Source organism: Eulemur rufifrons, chromosome 8 (genome assembly GCF_041146395.1).
Source record: "Eulemur rufifrons isolate Redbay chromosome 8, OSU_ERuf_1, whole genome shotgun sequence".
In the NCBI taxonomy this organism is placed as follows: Eukaryota; Metazoa; Chordata; class Mammalia; order Primates; family Lemuridae; genus Eulemur; species Eulemur rufifrons.
The window spans coordinates 3221556-3239511 of record NC_090990.1 but is presented as its reverse complement, the minus strand read 5'-3'; the positions used below and the strand labels follow the sequence as shown (position 1 = coordinate 3239511).

General features: G+C 39.9%; 1 protein-coding gene across 11 annotated transcripts in view; it reads right to left on the bottom strand.

The window, feature by feature from the left end:
- Positions 1-17956, bottom strand: part of CAMTA1 (calmodulin binding transcription activator 1) — an 830964-nt gene that overhangs the window by 731819 nt on the left and 81189 nt on the right. Inside the window, exons 4-6 of one of the 11 annotated variants that reach the window (XR_011234491.1) lie at positions 15433-15516; positions 2302-2379; positions 886-948 (exon numbers count right to left, since the gene is read on the bottom strand). The exons of 8 other annotated variants lie outside the window; for them this stretch is intronic. Coding sequence is in view for 1 of the 3 variants with exons in the window: in XM_069477310.1 (XP_069333411.1) it covers positions 15508-15516 (9 nt within the window). In the remaining 2 variants the exon portion in view is untranslated. Of the gene's footprint in view, positions 1-883; positions 949-2301; positions 2380-15255; positions 15517-17956 lie in introns of those variants that run through there. 2 more of the 11 variants (XR_011234490.1, XM_069477310.1) reach the window with 2 other exon arrangements.

Below are 17956 nucleotides of genomic sequence, written 5' to 3'. Positions count from 1 at the left end.
AAAATTTATTATTTTAAATTATTAAGGAAACTTAAGTATTTGCCTATTTTCTACCCCCCTACTTTTATTTCCCAATGTTTCTTTCTAGACTCTTGGGAGGTATCTTGTTATTAAAGTACCCCAGAGACATGACTCATGTTTCCCCTGCATCTATGTCTTCTACTTCTTCAGGAAACATGCATACCATAACACATAAAACATTTATAATTCATAATTCCAAAGTCCTGATATGCTCCAGCTTCTCATTGTACCCTGGACTAGGCTGCCAGTTACTTCAACCAGAACAAAAGTTTTGTACTTACTCCCAAATTGTCCCTGCTTTATCATTTGAAAAGGTATATACAAAAGGCAAGTTAAAGTGAAAACATTCAGAAAGGATGCAATGCTAGTGACCCACGCATTCAATCGACAGCATTTATTTAGACTGCACCGTGCCAGGCACTGTCCTATGCACTGGAGATATACAGGGTTAGATAACATAGGCCCTGCTCTCATGGAGCTTCCATTCTGCAGGAGACAGGTGGTAATCAACAGGAAAATATATCACCGCTGGGGTAAGTGCCAGTAAGAAAGGTAAGCTTGCTGAGGGGACAGAGGGTGGCATCACAGGTGGTCATGGAGGCCTCTGGACCTGGTGGCGTGTGGACAGAGCCTGCTCCCCAGGGCTGGTCAGGCCGCAGAGCTGCTTCACTGTAACGCCGGATGAGGCAAGGGTAGGTCACTCTAATCTGCTTCATGTTTAGTGACATTCGGTTCAAATTAATTTGGGGTTCTGAGAACAATTAATTCATTAATAGAATTGTCTCGAAGCCAGATATGGGACTGGCAGGATGGTAAAGCTCCCCCTACGAATCCTGCCAGCTTTCACTCCAATGTGTCAGCCCTCACAGCTCCAGCTCTGTGGATCCCTCTTCTTGCTGCGCCCATGAACAAGTGTGTGGTGAGAGCCTGAAATAAACAGGTGTAAAATGGGTCAAAACCATCGCTTCTATTTCTGTTTTTAACTGAAGAAAATTTGCCCCATTTCCAGAGGCAGAAAGAGAAGGAGACATCTGGGTAAAGGCAAACTAAAGTATCTATTAAATACATATATATGTATTCATATGTACATGTATATATTTAGCCCACACACACCCTATACACATGTATATATACCCACACACATCGGACTTCTTCCCCTATGATAACTCGAAACTGGGTCTTGCACAATTGGCTTTTTTGTAATCATTACAGCATAACTTCCATTGGATTATAAATTGTATCTTTAAGAGGCCACAAAACTTTTTTAAAGGATCAAATTAAAAATTGAAAGTTCAAAAATGATCAAGATTCAGATTCAATTAACACTAATTTTAGAAGAATTTTTTTTACTTACTATGCATATTCAGCAAACTACTTAAGTTTTTGTTTTGTTTTTTTCTAACATAGCATCCCAGGGGAGTCATTATGTACAATCAGCTCTCTAATTCAGATTAACATGTCTAAGTACATATTGATATAACAGAACACAATGCTTCAAGAGGCTCCCCTGGTAGACACTATTTGCTGAAGCATAGGACTAAGAAGGTGGACTACTTAAAATCAATTCCCAGCACTTCCAATTGTTACTTCCTAGGCCAGTTTCCTAGGTTAGGAAAATACAATATTTCAAAAGGGATACTGCAGGTTGCATGAGTAAAAGGACTAACACTTCCTAATTAATGTACAATCCTAACAAGCCTCAGGCCACTTCTACAATGGCCCTTTAAATGACCAAAATGCACACTGATACAGAAAGGGAAGCCTCAGATGTGTTCTTTCATTTCCCTCCCCTCGCTCAGGTACTATTGTGGGGGAAGAGTCAAAAAGAGAGTGATTTTAGGTAAAACCCTGAACACTGTGCTCATGAGTCTTACAGGGCAAGCTGGGAGCATGTGTGGGGCGGAGTGGATGCCATAATATCTCATTTGTTTCCCCAATTTGGGACTGATTTCCAACCAAACCTCAAATCAACTGAATATAAGCATGACTGTTTAATTCCAGTGGATCAAGGTAAGTAAAAAAGGACCACCACATTCAGGCATGTGTCCAGTGTTCAGAGGACACTTTCACAAGCCTATAATATGGTACTAAAAAGGGCATGTCGTAAAAAGAAAAGAGCTGTGGGCTTCTTTCAAAGTACTCATGACATTTATGGCCTATTTCCCTAGGGGTAATTCAATTAAATAATTAATTAAGATATAAAAACAACAAACTGAAGATTTCAAAGTGATCAAATGTAAATTACTTTTTTTTTTTTTTTTTTACAAAAAATGTGAGCACCTCTGGAATCAGACAGCAGCTTCTGACTTGTTTTCCATTGCTCTTTGGACATTTGTTTCTGCTACCAAAATTTTAGACCTGTACAAACAAAAACAGTATTTATTCTTCTCTTCCTCCAAAGCAATTAAGTTTACCTTTTTGGCTTGAAGGTACCTTACCCAACCTCACGTCCCCTATCCATCCACCCATAACCACATGCAGATGCTAGGCTGGGACCTAGGGAAACAAAAACAAGGGAGGCCCAGCACTGGCCCCACGGAGCTCCCAGTTTAGTGGATTAAAAACATCTATGAAGATAAATTACAATATGCTGTGGCAAAGGCCCTCAGAGGGACATGGGAAGCAGTGCCCAGGATAAGAGTGAACCAAAACACAGGCTGTGCTGAACATAGCCCAAGAAAGGGTGCAAGGAGGAGTGGCAACTGGGCTGGCCTTTAGAATCTGTCTGCCAAATCAAGCAGAAGTGGGGAGGAAGGGCTGGAGTAGAGAAACAGCAAGTGGGAAGGATCAAAAGCATGAAGTGCCCACGCACCCAGGGAGGCCAGGAGGCAGATGACATGCAGGTGGGTGGGGGCATTTGGTCCTTGATCAGGAAGGGATGGGGGCTTGGTATTCCTCTACTTTCACCTCATCTATATCCAGAGGTGGGAGCTTCAGGTTAATGAATACTTTATTAGTAGAGACAAATCCAAAAGACCACAAACAGAACCACCAGAGTGGGGGCATGCACGTGGACTCTGTACCCAGAGAACAAGCGTGGGCAAGTGCTTGCCTACTGCAGACCACTCGCCCTGGTCAAGGCTATGCTGGCTATGGTGGTTAAAGCTTAAGTTTCAGCAGTAAATTTCTGAAAGAATAAATAAATTACAAATGTTATACTTTAGATTTTTTGAGCATTCTAGTGAGCTAGGTCTAAATAAAAAAAAATATTAAAAAATGTCAGAACACTCACTGTCCTGGTCTCCTATACTTTACACATCGACCTTCACTTTCAAAATAACTAGAATTTTCTGTGTGTCGAATTAATTACACTAACAATGCCTTTAAAAAGCTAATACTTCTTAAAAAGCGAATACTTCCATAACATGTGTTATAATTTACAAGTGGCATCATAAAATAGCTTTTCTTTTGTTGGGATATATTCCAGTCCATTCGTCATAAAGATTTATGTGTGAAGGGGTGACTTAGTAAGCAAAACACCATTTAGTGGGGAGAAAAACCTCACAACAAGCTGCAATAAAGCCATTAATGTTCTTTTAATTTCTTGCTTAATTTCCAGTTCTTGGTACCCATACACTTTCCCATCAGATGGAAACATTTTAATTAGAATAAAGAGTGTTTAAGAAAACTTATGTAATGAGTAAGCTTTCATTATTACTAAATGGTAGTTACTGAGCTTTCTTTCATGTGAATACAATGATGCAGAAAGGAGAACATTTTATTTAAAAGAGAGTAAAATAACACAGTGACAAACCAGATTCTCTATGAGGCTCTCAGAAGATCAGTAAAGTCTGGACACTGACAAGCTATAGACTATTCAGATCCCTCATTCCTGAGACTTTAGCTACTACAAAATGAACAAGTAATTACTCCTTCAACATACAAGGCAGCCAAGAATATGGGGTTCACAAGCACATGGCTCAAAATGGGCTTGTCTTCCTAAATATTGGGACTTGTAGGATTTTTTTAGGTTAATTTTTGAGACTTTTCTGGTTAATCTTAATACTGCAGGAAACAAAATAAAGGGAACTGAAAGTAAATTTAAACCTAATAAAGGTACAGAATTGAGGTATACATTTACCTTCTCCTTGGGGCACATATGAACAGCACACATTATCAGTACAAAAAGTAGTAAGAACATGTGTGTTGCTGAGATGTTCCTGTCTGCTCTTTCAAAATATTTTACGTTTTCCTGGCCTATGAGGCTAAAAAGTATCTTTCTGAAATCATTATCAAGTTTCATTAATCTTTAAAAACACATCAATGGATTGAAGCCAAACAAATATATACACACACACACAAATATACATACATAAAGAGAGAGAGAGAGAGAGAGTGAGAGTGAGTTAAATTCTCTGCATTGGTAAAAGGCTCACCACATCTGCCCTTTCAAAAGGTCAGCCGAAGGGTAGGCAGATTTTGTATGTTATTGCCTGTATCACGTGGGACTATTTCAAATCTACTGAATGTCAGCTTCTGCTGGGATCCAAACACATTTACGATTGTTAAGTATAACTAACAGCATTTGAGGAATTTGAAGATTATGCCTAAATCAAAACAGATATCTAAAGACCTGCCAAAATAAAAATAAAAAACTAAAGGATATTGTTTTTTCTGGCAAAAAAAAAAAAAAAAAAAAAATTGGCTGTAATGACTTGCATTGGGTTAATATTTTCAACAGTGACTCAATGAAAGGACTTCTGGATGAAATAAAAACCCAACCAAAAAGCTGCCCCTTGCAGAAGATTCTGTCAAAATTATGAGTTTGTGTTCTGATATTTTACTGTGATTCAGAAATCTTGCCCCGAAAACCCACAATTTCAGGAGGTACCACTTGGACTTAAAATGAAGCAAAAGCAATCTCTCAAAATCTCACAGATGTTTTGAGAAGTGGGACAAGATCACAGTCAAGAAATACTTGCTTGGTGGGTCACAGGTTAGAGTAGTAACCAATGAAGCACCCACCTTCTGCTAACCACCATGGCCTCCCCTCCTCTGCAAGCCCACTCCCTCATAAGGAGTCTTAAGTTTTTTCAGATCCACACAGACAATCCCTCATACACCCTGGCCTCTCCGTTCCTTGACCCACTTACCCTTTGATAACCTCAGACTACACTCCATGACCATCCATGGCTGTCTAGTATGGCAGCCATGAGCCACATGCAGCCACTAAGCATCTGAAATGTGCCTAGTCCGAATGAGGATGTGCTGGAAGTATAAAATGCAACTTCAAAAGACTTCGTACCAAAAATGTATAACATCTCAATGATTTTTATATTGATAACTTAGATATTAGGTTAAATAAAATATATTACTAAAATTTCACTTGTTTCTTTTTACTTTTTAAAAATATGGCTACTAGAACATTAAAAAATTGCACATGTAGCTCACCTGACATTGCTACTGGTCTGCCTTAGACCTTGATATAACCCTAACTGCAACCCTCCACACTATTAATTTCAAGTGCCCCACTCTTTACCCCAATTCTAAAAATTCCAGGATCCTACTCCTTGAATCCACTGACCCTACAAATTCTTACTACCCTCAGCTCTTCATGCCTCTCTTTTGCTCCTTCTGTGGCTTAGACTACATGCTCTATCATCACATCGACTCTTTTGCACAATGCTCAGCTCCCTTACTCCTCCCTCCACTGTATTTGCTTGGCAAAATCCTAATCCCAGGTTAAATCCAACTCCCTGCCCTCTGCCAGCCTGCACTTAGACTGCAGAAAATGTAACTCCTTTAAAGCCCCAGCTCCACTTTCTGTCCTCCCACTTTCACTTGAACCAGCTGGAACTGGGCTTCTATCCCCACCATTTCACTCATACAGCTCTTACCAAAGTCACCAATGACCTCCATGCTGCCAGATCCACACTGAATCCTCAGGCTGTATCTTGCTGTGAAACACATGCTTCTAGGACACCCCTCTCCTGTTTTCCTTCTCTGGTTGAAGGAAAACCTTCTCATTCTCCTTTGCTTCCTTTTCTTCCCCCTTTTCCCCTGAACATTGGGTGCCCCAGGGCTCCATGTTTGGACTTCTTAATCGTACATTCCCTACAGGACTTCACCCAGTCCCACAGCTTGAAGAACCCATGTGCTGAAAACACTCAAAAATCTAGCTCCAGTCTTGGCCTCTCTCTGAGTAACAGATTCAAACACTGCCTATTCAACACTTGACATCGTAAGCCATGTCCAAAACACAACTCTCATATTCTCCTCACCCCTCCTCCCCCTGCCGTTCCCAGGGTCTTCCCAATCTCAGTACAGGGGGAATTGCATTTTTCTAGTTACTCAGTGCAAAACCACTGCCACCATCCCTGACTCTACTCTTCCTGCTTCAATATATTCTGTTCTTCCTTCAAAACATACTCACATCTGACCACTTCTTACTACCCTGGTACAAGCCACCGTGAGCTCTTGCAACATCTCCTCACTGGTCCTCCGGTTCTATCCCTATTCCCCTAACCAGGGATCAGCAAAATTTTTCTGTAAAGGGCCAGATAGTAAATATTTCAGCCTTTGCAGGCCATATGATCTCTGTCACAACTACTCAACTTGGCTGCTGGAGCTCGAAAGCAGCCTCAGACAATACACAAATGAATGAGTATGGCTCTATTCCAATAAAATGGGAACTGAAGTAGAGACTGAAATGTGAATTTCATTTAATTTTCACGTGACACAAAATATTATTCATTTTTTTCTCAACCATTCAAAAATGTAAAATGCCTTCTTAACTTGCTAGCTATCCAGAAACAGGTGGCAGGCCGGACCTGGCCCGTGGGCCGGGGTCTGTTGACCCTGCCCTAGACTATTCTCTGCACTACTTTTGAAGTGATCTTTTTTTCATTGTGTCTTTTTCCAGCTCAAAAATTCTCAGACGGCTTTCCTTCTCATTCAGTACATCAAAAACTGTACCACGACCTGCAAGACCCCACAGGATACTGCCCCTGCCGCCTCGCCTCCTGCTTCTCCACCACACTCACTGTGCAGCAACACTGGCTCCTTGCCACCCTCCGGATTTCCCCTATGCTATCGCCAAACCTGCACCTACCTTGGGGCCTTTGCTTTTGCTGCTCCCTCTGCTTGCTGCTCGGAACTCCCACTCCAGATATCTACATGGTTCACTACCTTGCTTCCTTCAAATCACCTTATGAGAGACACCTGCTCAAGGCACGCTAACTAAAACAGTGTGCACATCACACACACAGACATCCAGGAACCCTTTACCCTGTTCACCTTGCTTCATTGTTCTTCATCACACTTGCTATCACTGACGCTGATTTCCTAATTTAGAAATAAAGTTTTTTAACAGAGAAATAAAATAGCGTTGTGTATATGAACATGAAACCTGGAGTTAGAATACCTGGGTTGGAATGCCACCAGTACCCCTCATTAGCTGTGTGACACTGAGTAAGTTAACTTCTCTGTATCTCAGTTTTCTCATCTGTGAAATGGGGGTAATAATAGCACTTACTTTCTCAAAGTGTTCTGAAGAGTGAATGAGTTAATAAATGCAATTGGTATGTATAAGCACTCGATTGCTGTTATTTATTTTTGTTTGTTTATTGTCTATTGCCCCTCTCCCTCAATCAGAAAATAAGCTCTTCGAGAGGAATGGCATGGTTTTGTTTACTGCTTTATTCCAGATGCCTATGATAGTGCTTAATACTAGGCATTCAATAAATTATTTATTGAACAAATGAAGAAATACTTGAATTTAAGTTACTCTGGGGTGAGCAGAACACCTCCCCCTCCCGATCACCACACAGATATCAGGTAGGGCAAAAGCTTTCTTAAAACCCACTACAGAAAGAGAAATAAAAAGCCTACCATTCCAGGTAGGTTTGCTGATGTTTCTCCTCTCTATGGAAAAACAAGTCTATTTTCCACCTTGAAGCAAGGTATAACTGTCCCTCTGAGTAACAGTAGTTTCACTTCATGAGTAAGAAACCTCCTACAATCTAAAATCGTGTTGTATACTCAAAGGTTGCGTGTTCAGGTCTTAAACCAAATTAGAGAAGAAACAGATTTCATAGTCAGGTTCAAATTCCACATGTTAAATGTCAACTGAATACCTAGTAGCACAACTCTGGTCTTAGAATATTTTCTGAACACAACCACAAAAGACTGTTTATTCAAAGTAGCTTACATTTAATTGACTTCTTCTAAAATCAAAGAACATCTCGCTAAATAACAGAAGTCTTCCCCAAGCCAGAAGGTGATGGACACATTTCCATCCACCTGTGAGACACAAAGTTCACTCACAGAGCTCATATGTGGGTTTGGCATGTTCTCTTATGCTTACACATACATATTTCTCCTAGGGTGACTGAGTTTTGATTTATAGATGATATTAAGGTAAGTTAAAATACTTTCAGGCTCTACCATTTTATGACACAGTCTTTTAACATGAAGATGCTTATATACGACCCAGTGTAATGTGGGCTTTTTTTCAAGTAGAAGCTCTACTTTCTTTGAAAGAAGCACAGGGATGGAGTAAGGTCACCCACTGTTCAGCAAAGTAGAAAACTACTCTCCTAACCTCTAAACTAAAACACTCCACTCTGATACAAGAAATCAACATCTTCAGTACTGGCTCTACCAGGCAGAAAATGAATTAGCGAGATGTTAAGTGGCAAAAACATACCTGTATCAACTAGTATGTAATTCGGGTGTCCAACTGCCTATCTGCACTGAGTGCCTGAAAATTGCGTGCATGGCTAAGTAAAGGATTATGAAGAAGGGTAAGAAACTGGGGGTTAAGAAATGGGTGAATCCCAAGAGGTCAAGGAGAACTGCTGAGGGCCCCACCACGTCCCCACCTCCCTGCACTGCTCTAGCTTCCTGCTGATGCTGATGTAACCAGAATAAATGTCTGGGGTTCACGGGGGAAGAGCTCCCTAAGAAGTGGTAAGATCTGAGATAAGTCATCTCTCTCACCCCTCAGGGCATATTTTTTTTAAATTCTGCACTTCATTGACCATTAAGATCACCATGACATGGCAGAGAAGACCTGAATGAGACAGGTGGACACAAGTCACATCTCAATTGTGCATTGCTTTACGGTGGCAAAACCTGAAAAATCAGGATAGTGCTCTACTTTAATACTGTATTTAGCTGATGATCCTAAATAACACTTTGTCAGCTTTTGTGATCTAGCACAAAACCACATGCCCTGTGATCTACCAGCTGGGCTGTGGTAATGCCCTTGACTTGAGGCTTAAAAGCTTTGGTTGGGATATAACTTTGATGTATTGTCTTTCATTTCAAAGTGCAATGATTATCCCTGGATCTGGCATCACACAGAATGCTACCAAAATTAGATGATGGTTAGTAAATAAGACTGCCTATCCCCTTTGGTGCACCACCATGAATACCGCTACTCTCACCTTTGCTTGTTTGCAAGATCAAAAAGCCACGGCTGTTTGGTTTACAGGATGCAGGGATAAGAACCATCTGCCTGGTCTGGTATTTCTTTAATTAAAACTTTAATTACAGATATATCTCTGCACAGATACGTGCAGTCTATCAGCTCCTGTTCTTAATTACCTGTGCTAATGAGAAATGAAAAGAGAGTTAATGTTTGCTGAGTGTCTACTAAGTGCATGAACTTGTGTCAGGTGTGTCAAGGTGAACCAGAGCAGGTAAAAGTAACCCAGAGTTAAACCTTAACCGAGAGTGTCAACCTTCTCTTCTACCAGTCCTCTCCCCACTATTACAAAAAAGCTACAGTCAGTTAGGTTTCTCCTCTGGAAAAATGAAGGGCCAAAAGGAGTAAAATACGCAAAAGGATCCACACAGAAGACAGAAGAAGGTCTGGATAGTCAAACCTGAATAACAGAAGTTTTGTGGCTTGTATACATGATAGTCTACACCATGTGGAATATTTCTGAACTCACCTAAAGATGTGTGTGGAAAGTAGAAAACCTAGTCTAAACCCTGTGATTCTGAGGTGTGTCACACAGCACCATGGTAACCATAGCCATGGTTGCCCAGGGAAACAATAACCACAAATGAGAACAAACTGGAGACGTTTTCCGTTATTTCCTGACTGTGCAGCAATTTTGTTGCCGACTTCTCCTTCATTAACTCCCTTTCTGGCTACAGCAGATTTTCATTGAGGAATGACAAAAATATCTTTCCCCATACCTTTACCGTGTGTTTCTTAGTCTACTCAAAAGCTTCAAGCAGGGTTAGACACCATCAGAACAGACTCCAGATGCCTAAGGCAGCCCGTTCGGTGGTACCGAGGCCAACCTGACGGCATCTAGGGCACACAAAGCTTCCCAGACTGCACACTGAGGAGGGTCTCTCCGCCTGCCTTCAAGTTCGCCCTAACCTTGTACCATTTGTTTCCAAGGTGGGCTAGGGGGGAGGAATGCAGAAGGAGAATGGCTCTATTTCTCCAGTATTTCTAGAGGCCGACAGTTAACCGCAGGTAGCTATCTTGTCACCTTGGCTCTGCCCTCTCCACCCCAACACACACTCGGTTAAGGTGACAGAGGAGAAGGCGGCAAGTCTGGACTGGCAGTGGGCATCGAAGAAGTACCTTCCCCTCTCAGGAGTGGGTTCCTCATCACAAAAGACAAGGAGTCTAGCCCAGATGACCTCAGACCTTCCCACTCTAAAAACTATGCAGCAGGCCGGGCGCGGTGGCTCACGCCTGTAATCCTAGCACTCTGGGAGGCCGAGGTGGGCGGATCGTTTGAGCTCAGGAGTTCGAGACCAGCCTGAGCAAGAGTGAGACCCCCATCTCTACTAAAAATAGAAAGAAATTATATGGACAGCTAAAAATATATATAGAAAAAAAAAAATTAGCCGGGCATGGTGGTGCATGCCTGTAGTCCCAGCTACTCGGGAGGCTGAGACAGGAGGATCGCTTGAGCTCAGGAGTTTGAGGTTGCTGTGAGCTAGGCTGACGCCACGGCACTCACTCTAGCCTGGGCAACAGAGTGAGACTCTGTCTCAAAAAAAAAAAAAAAAAAAAAAAAAACTATGCAGCAAATATATGCTAAAAGCCTGATATATGTGGCCCCTAGAATGGTCCAAGTCCGTCTTATTGCCCAACATTCTGTACTGGTCCGAGGCTGAAGCCTGGTGTTTCTCAATCTATCTAGATTCACAATGCTAAATTAGCTAAGATTTTCAAGATAAACCACTCAACTTAGGGTAGATGATCACAAACAAAATCTGACAATTTTCTGGCTAATGAGAGGGTAGTGCCTACTGCTTTGAAAGACAGATACTAAGACAAATTAAGAAATGTTCATTTGAACACCTACTATGTGCTAGGCACCTGGAGGACTTCAAATACTTTACAGTCTGATGACAGACACATTGTAAACATCTGGTAGATGGATGGAAGAAAGAAAACACAGGAGGAGAAACTAAGGAGAAGGAGGCGAGAGGAGAAAAAGGAATGGAAAAATAAATGCATAAAAGAGAGGAGAAAAAAGAAAAGCAAACAAGAACGAGAAAGCAAGCATGGCTCTCCTTCCTTTGACTCTGTGACTAGGTTCAAGCCTGGTTTCTGAGGTGGTCAGATGTGTACCGCAGAGGACTGTACTCTACAGAGTGGGTGGCTGGGACTTTTCCCACAGAAAGGTGCTGATTAGTGTCAGCTGCACGACTAAACTGGCCCACAAAGACCCATTTTAACTTACAATGTACCCAACTATAGAATAAATAGCACTGGCCCACATTCTAGAGGCACAGATCTGTATGTGCACAAATTATTCACCTGTTTTTTTTTCTTGTTAATAAAATAAACTTCCTGTATCTCTAAACCTATCGATCAATGATTCTCTGCTAGAACAAGATCAGAGTCTTGGGGTGCAGGTGTTAAAAAAAAATTCATGTTTTTTAAAAGCTGTACAAGTGATTCTGGATGTGCAGCCAGGGTTGAGGAAGCCACTGCTATAGAGTCCCACATACATGAGTCCTACATACAGTGCCACATATGTGACAGAGCCTTCCTGGTAATGGCGGTGCTGGACTGCTGGAGCCAGCTGTGCTGCATAAGGCCTTCCGAAATTAGGGTGCTATTATGTTAAAAGGCCTGATGGCTGAGCAATGATAGTGCATACAGCTGAGGTCCCTGCAACCAAAATGGCAGAAGTGTTTCTCGTGAGTGGTTCAGCCAGGTTCACAGCTCAATGCAGGGTGGCAGTGCCATGAGAGGCATGGCACCTGGATCTAAGTGCCACTTCTGCAACTTACTAGGATAGGAGCCTGGGAGAGTTTAACCTTTCTGAGCATCGGCATTCACATGTGCAAAATGGGCTTAACACACCACATACCTCCTAGATAAATGTGAATGACTTTTATCTATTTCCCAGCAAGGAAAGCACTGGGATGAGAATGTGGCAAGTATTGTTACATACACAGGGCAAGCAGGAACATCCCTTCCCCCAGCTCTGCTTAAGAGGACACTGACGCCTCACACAGCTAGGTAAAAATCTCTACAGTTCAACACTTCTGACTCCTTCAAAGCTAGTTAGATAGCTTACCAAGGGTAAAAGAGAGCAAACAAGGCTAACAAGGTACAAGATGGGTCTCTCCCTCAGCTCTCTTTCCTTGCACCTCAACAGCCAAAAATAGCTAAAACAAAAGAACCTTTCTAAAAAGTGCTGAGGAACTCTTCATAATCTAAACTAAAAAGTCCAGATTTAAATTTACACACCTGAATTTGCATCTGTTTTAGAGGTGCTTAATTACCATAAAATATTCAGTTCCTCTCTCTCTAAGCCACCAAAGGTCTCTAAGTCAATGTTAGAAGAAAAAAACGGGGGAATTTTTAAAAGTATAATTTTCTATAAAGTGTAACCCCCACCCAAGGGGTTTTCCGTGTGTGAAGGATCAGCCACACTCCATGGCAGGCGCTGCTCTAAGTACTTTGCGTACATCAATTCGGCTAAAACTCACCATGATCCTTTGAGTGGGTACTATTATTATCAGACCCAATTTAAAGAGGGGGAAAACTCAGGCACAGAGAAGGTAGGTAATTTGCTGTAGTCAGACCACTTGCAAGAGGCCAAGGTGGGATTCGAACAAGGCAGCCTGGCTCCAGAGCCCTGGCACCAGCGGGTTCACTACCACTATCTCTCAGCTCAGCCATAATCTGAGGTTCAGTTTCATAAGCACCTTTCTTCCCAGTTCCCAGTGTGTTTGTCATACAGTGTTTCATTTATCCTCCCACCCTAAAAAGCAAGTAGGAGACATACAATATCTACATTTCACAGAGGATAAAACAGAAGTAGCACCAATGAAATGTTTTACCAATTCCTGTGTTTTAAGCCAAAAAACTAATTTCGCTGTTTTCACACCAAAATGAAAGTCTTTTGAAGTCTTTGTTTATTTCAGTTGTGTGACTACCCTTAACAGATGCCAATGACATATCCAAAGACCTTGCTGGTCCAAAGCAGGTTTTCTGACTCTCAGAAGACAATGAATCATGCTTTCATAAATAAAATCCATGTGGCTTACAACCTACTAGAAAGTACTAAATACTAATCAAAGATGAAATGCTCATTGAAAATAAGTGTAAATGTGTCCATGTATTAGCTCTCTTAGAAAAATTAGGTTGTCTTAAAATGTATTAAGCAGAAAATCTTACAGAAAATCTAACTGATATAATTGCAAAATAAAACAGGATTAATAAAAACATTTCTTCACCTATTAATGGCTCTTCAGCTCCTACTGGACTTATGAATAAAGTACTGTCTACCTCACAAGTAGATGGGGGCCTCTGGGGAATAGATTCTGTGAACAGGGAGTGTGACTCTCCTGGGGACCCCCAAGGGTTGGCTGGTACAGGGCTGCTTGAGCAAGAGGAGTGGAGCCGACAAGCAGTAGCAGTCCCTTGCAGGCCTGTGATTCTACACACCATCCACTGAGTCATACACCACTCCTTTAGTGCTGGAAGGACATGGCATCAAAGGAAGAAATAAAGGACATACTTAAAGCAAAAAAAAAAAAGTCTTTGTGGATCTGGAAAACATTCCAGTACAAATGTTTAAAAAAAAAAAAAAAACACCTTAAAATTCAAGGTTCAGCAGGTAAGTTGCTCCCAACTACTGGGATATTTATAATCACAGGGGCTTTATAATCACTGGATATTTTACCTATTTGGATTTCTCAGCTCGGATATTTTGCAATTCTATGAAAAGAAAAAATACTCAACAAGCCAAAGGCAGCTTTCCAGGTATGTAAGTAAAATAGGCAAAAACAAGCTTGGGAGCCTGAGCAACTATTCACAAGAGTTCCGATCACCAGTGAACAGCTAACCACGACTAATTTTAATTTGTGGTTCTAATGAATGATATAAACTTTTATAGGTATCAACAAAGCTCAGAGAGGACTTAAATCCATTTCAGTGCTCATTTAGCAGCTTCAGCTGTGTGCAATTAAAACATCAGCATTAAATGTTAGAGAATAAAATAATGAGACACTTAAAAAGTAATCTGTGCTTCAGTGGGCCATGCTGAGAGAATTCACATGGTTTGTTTTTTTTTTTTTTTTTGAACACAATTTCTTAGGAATATCTTGCCAGTTCAAAGAATTAACTCAAGTTTGATTTTTGTTTTTTGATTCTGGTTTGTTTTGCTTTTAAGAATTTTCTGAAAAAAGGAATACAATTAAAAAATGCATTGTTTGGAAAACAGTCATAAAATAGCATATGGCATAAATCAATCTAGCATACAGACCACCAGAACTGTGTGACCAGGTTTCATCAGAGATAAAAGTACATTTTTGGTCATGTTAAAATTGCTTATTCTGAACTTATGCCTCAAAGAAATAAAATACTAAAGGAGGGGGAAAGGTGAATTTGGGTACTGAGACAACTTTGTATTCTTCTAGCCCTTAAATGAAATTAAAATTAAGTCTAAGCTTTTTCCGCCTAATAATATTTCAGAATATAAAATACAATCTGAGGAAGTAGAATGTGGCAACTGAGAGTGATAAATTCAAGTTGCTGCAATTTTGGAAAGAAAGACAAATTACTCTGCAAAGGAAGGGGTGTGTGGTGACAGTGAGGGGGGTGTGTGTGAGGGTAAGGGGTAGTGGTTTGGGGGTAGAGAAGGTGTGGGTATTCTGGGTGTGTGTGAGTTATATATAAACACCAGTTTAATTCAGCTTTTGCAAAACATGAATAGAAAAGGAAATATACTGCATGGGGAAATGCATTCATTAAACTTAAATTTTAAAAGGATGAAAACACAGATTACACTTTATTTTAAAAACTGAAATGAATTTTAATACAGAAAATGAAGACAGCATTTTGCAAATTTATCACTCAAAGGGGGTATCTCTATTTGAGGAAATCAGCGTGTTACACTTTGAGAGATGAAATGTTACAGTTTGTACACCAAAATTAAAAAATGAAATTAAATTAAAAAATGAAATGGTTACCAAGGTAATGCAGGTCAGGGGATCAAAGGTGAAGGGTCACACATTATTAAAAAGAAATCCAAAAGGACGGCTGCATCATGATCTCTGCAAAACAAAGGAGCTCCAGTAAGTAAAACTAATATCTCTGAGAATTTAAAATCAAGCTCTTGAAAAGAAGACTCCACTGTAACTGAACACGGTCATTCCTGATGCCGTGCAGAGCCATTTTTATTTAGGTACAAAACCACATTTTAGTTACCTGTTACCAACAAAATTTTTGTAAAAACTTAACCATTCAATAATATTAAAACCCAAAATATTTCCAATTTAAAGTGACTGGAAAGTACTGTTATTTTCACTTGACCCCACCACCTGTTTTCTGGAAATGACAGTATTTGATAAGTTGCCAACATATCAGAAATCTAATTTGGTCACAGCATGGTAAGTTTTTTTCCCTCTCCTCAAGGAATGAGTTCCAAAATTGAGTTTTTGCAAATTTGTTTCATTTGAAGTAGCTGCATAAAATTTCCATTATTGGAACATTTAGTATAACAATGTTCTAGAAGACAGCAATAAAGTGATACATGATAAAATAAATTGTGTAACTATATCTATTAAGATCTGTTCTCACATTCAACTTCCACTGCACGGGGGGGAAAAAGACATTTTAAGCGGAAATAACTTGCTAGTTCTACTGGAATTACACAGAACTAATAGAGGCTTAACACAAGGACAAGGGGGAAAAGTATCTGACAGGCTTCATTTCTTCAACAAATATTATTTACTCACTTTTCCCATGAACAAACTAGTTTATGTTTTTAAAAAGGATAAAAAGAGCTACGGTTTTGTTTTGAAACGTGAAGCTACCACCTAAATCATGACAAACTTAACTTCACAGCAATAGTAAGCACAATATTTAGCAGTTATAGTAAATAATTTCAATATTCATTTCACTAGTAAATAAAATGAGTATCATAATATATATCTTTAGAGCCTGATCTCTGAAAACTTAGCAGGCTATGTTCTCTGATTTCAGGACCCAAATTCCTCAGTGCTTACTGGACAGCAGATTCTAAAAAGCAATGTCAATAATGGCCTGAGAGCATAACCAGCCAAAAGAACTTAGTTACCATTCTCTTTATGAGAGTCCCTGTTGCCACTTCCACTTCATTCTCCCACTCAGCTGCGCCCCACAGAATCTAACATTTGAGTTAACCTTGTTAAAAATCAAACTCCAAAAATACTTACATATTAAAATATAGACAACTGTCCAAAAGGACTTTATTAAAAGAAACAGGATATTCTTTCAAGTAGCTTATGGCAATCAATAAATAAATAAACTACATAAATGTCAGGTTTTTGTTCCCTCTGATTAGGTTTTGTCAAAATAACTTGCAGAGCTTCATGCATTGGATACAAGAGTATTAGTGCCTTAAGGCCACATTTCTAAAAACACGGTATCTTTTTTTAAGTTGCACAGCTACTGAAAAGTAAACTAGCATTTCATTTCTCTGGAATGCTCATCTCACATAAAGTCTGCCACATATGTGTTTGTTGCTGGGAGGCATGCAAGCAATTCTGAACACCATAGAAGGAATCAATACCACATCTAAACAATGCATACGTTGTTTTAGTAGCATCATTATTTAGACTATTTCAGCATGTTTGCAACAAAAGGCAAGAAGCCAGCAGTGTAATACTAGTCAAGTTTTGTTTCCCCAAAATATTTTGTACTAAAAAGGAGAAAGGATAGCCCTATTCAGATCAAATATCTCTATGTACCTCCTTCATTACCAAAACATGGATTTACTAAATAACAATCTATTCTTGACAGTAAGATGATAAAGTACTTGTACATACTTTTTAAAAATCTTCTAAATCATTTTTAAAATTCACCAACTCATAAAAAACGTTACCCCAAATTTTCTACCAGCTCAAGCCCTGCCAAAACGTTCCGGCACCAGACTGCTTGAACACGGTGTATCTCCAAGCAGTCAGGAACTAATTTTTGAGTATGTGAATATTACAACGGACCAAATTCCCACAAACAATTCCATGGGGATGAAGTCAATTTCCCCAACTAAATACTTAGAGATTCTGACAAAATGACTTTGAATGAAATTGTGCCAATACAACAACATTTGAGATGATAAAAAAAAAAAAAAAAATCTACGGAGGATTTTAGCTATTTTTTTTTTTTGAGTTTTCTATTTGGAGAAGGGAAAGTAAAGGCTACTAGGAGTTTACCATGTCTCTCATAATCAAGGAAACTGGAATATAATTTAACAAGTAAAAGAAGGTTAGAAGCCAACAAGAGGCAATGCAACCCTAGGGACCGGCTGATTCCACTTTAACAGCGACAACAATGAAAAGCTCATCCAATCTGTTTGCTGAGGCAGGTATGTGGAATACATAGACATTTCCCACAGAAACAATGCTGTAAACTAAAATTATAGTTGATGCCTGTCTATTTAACCTGAAAACTGTTAAAGTGACAGTTCTGCTCTGAATTCTTAGAGGTTACTAGGCCTGAATAGCTTTTCCC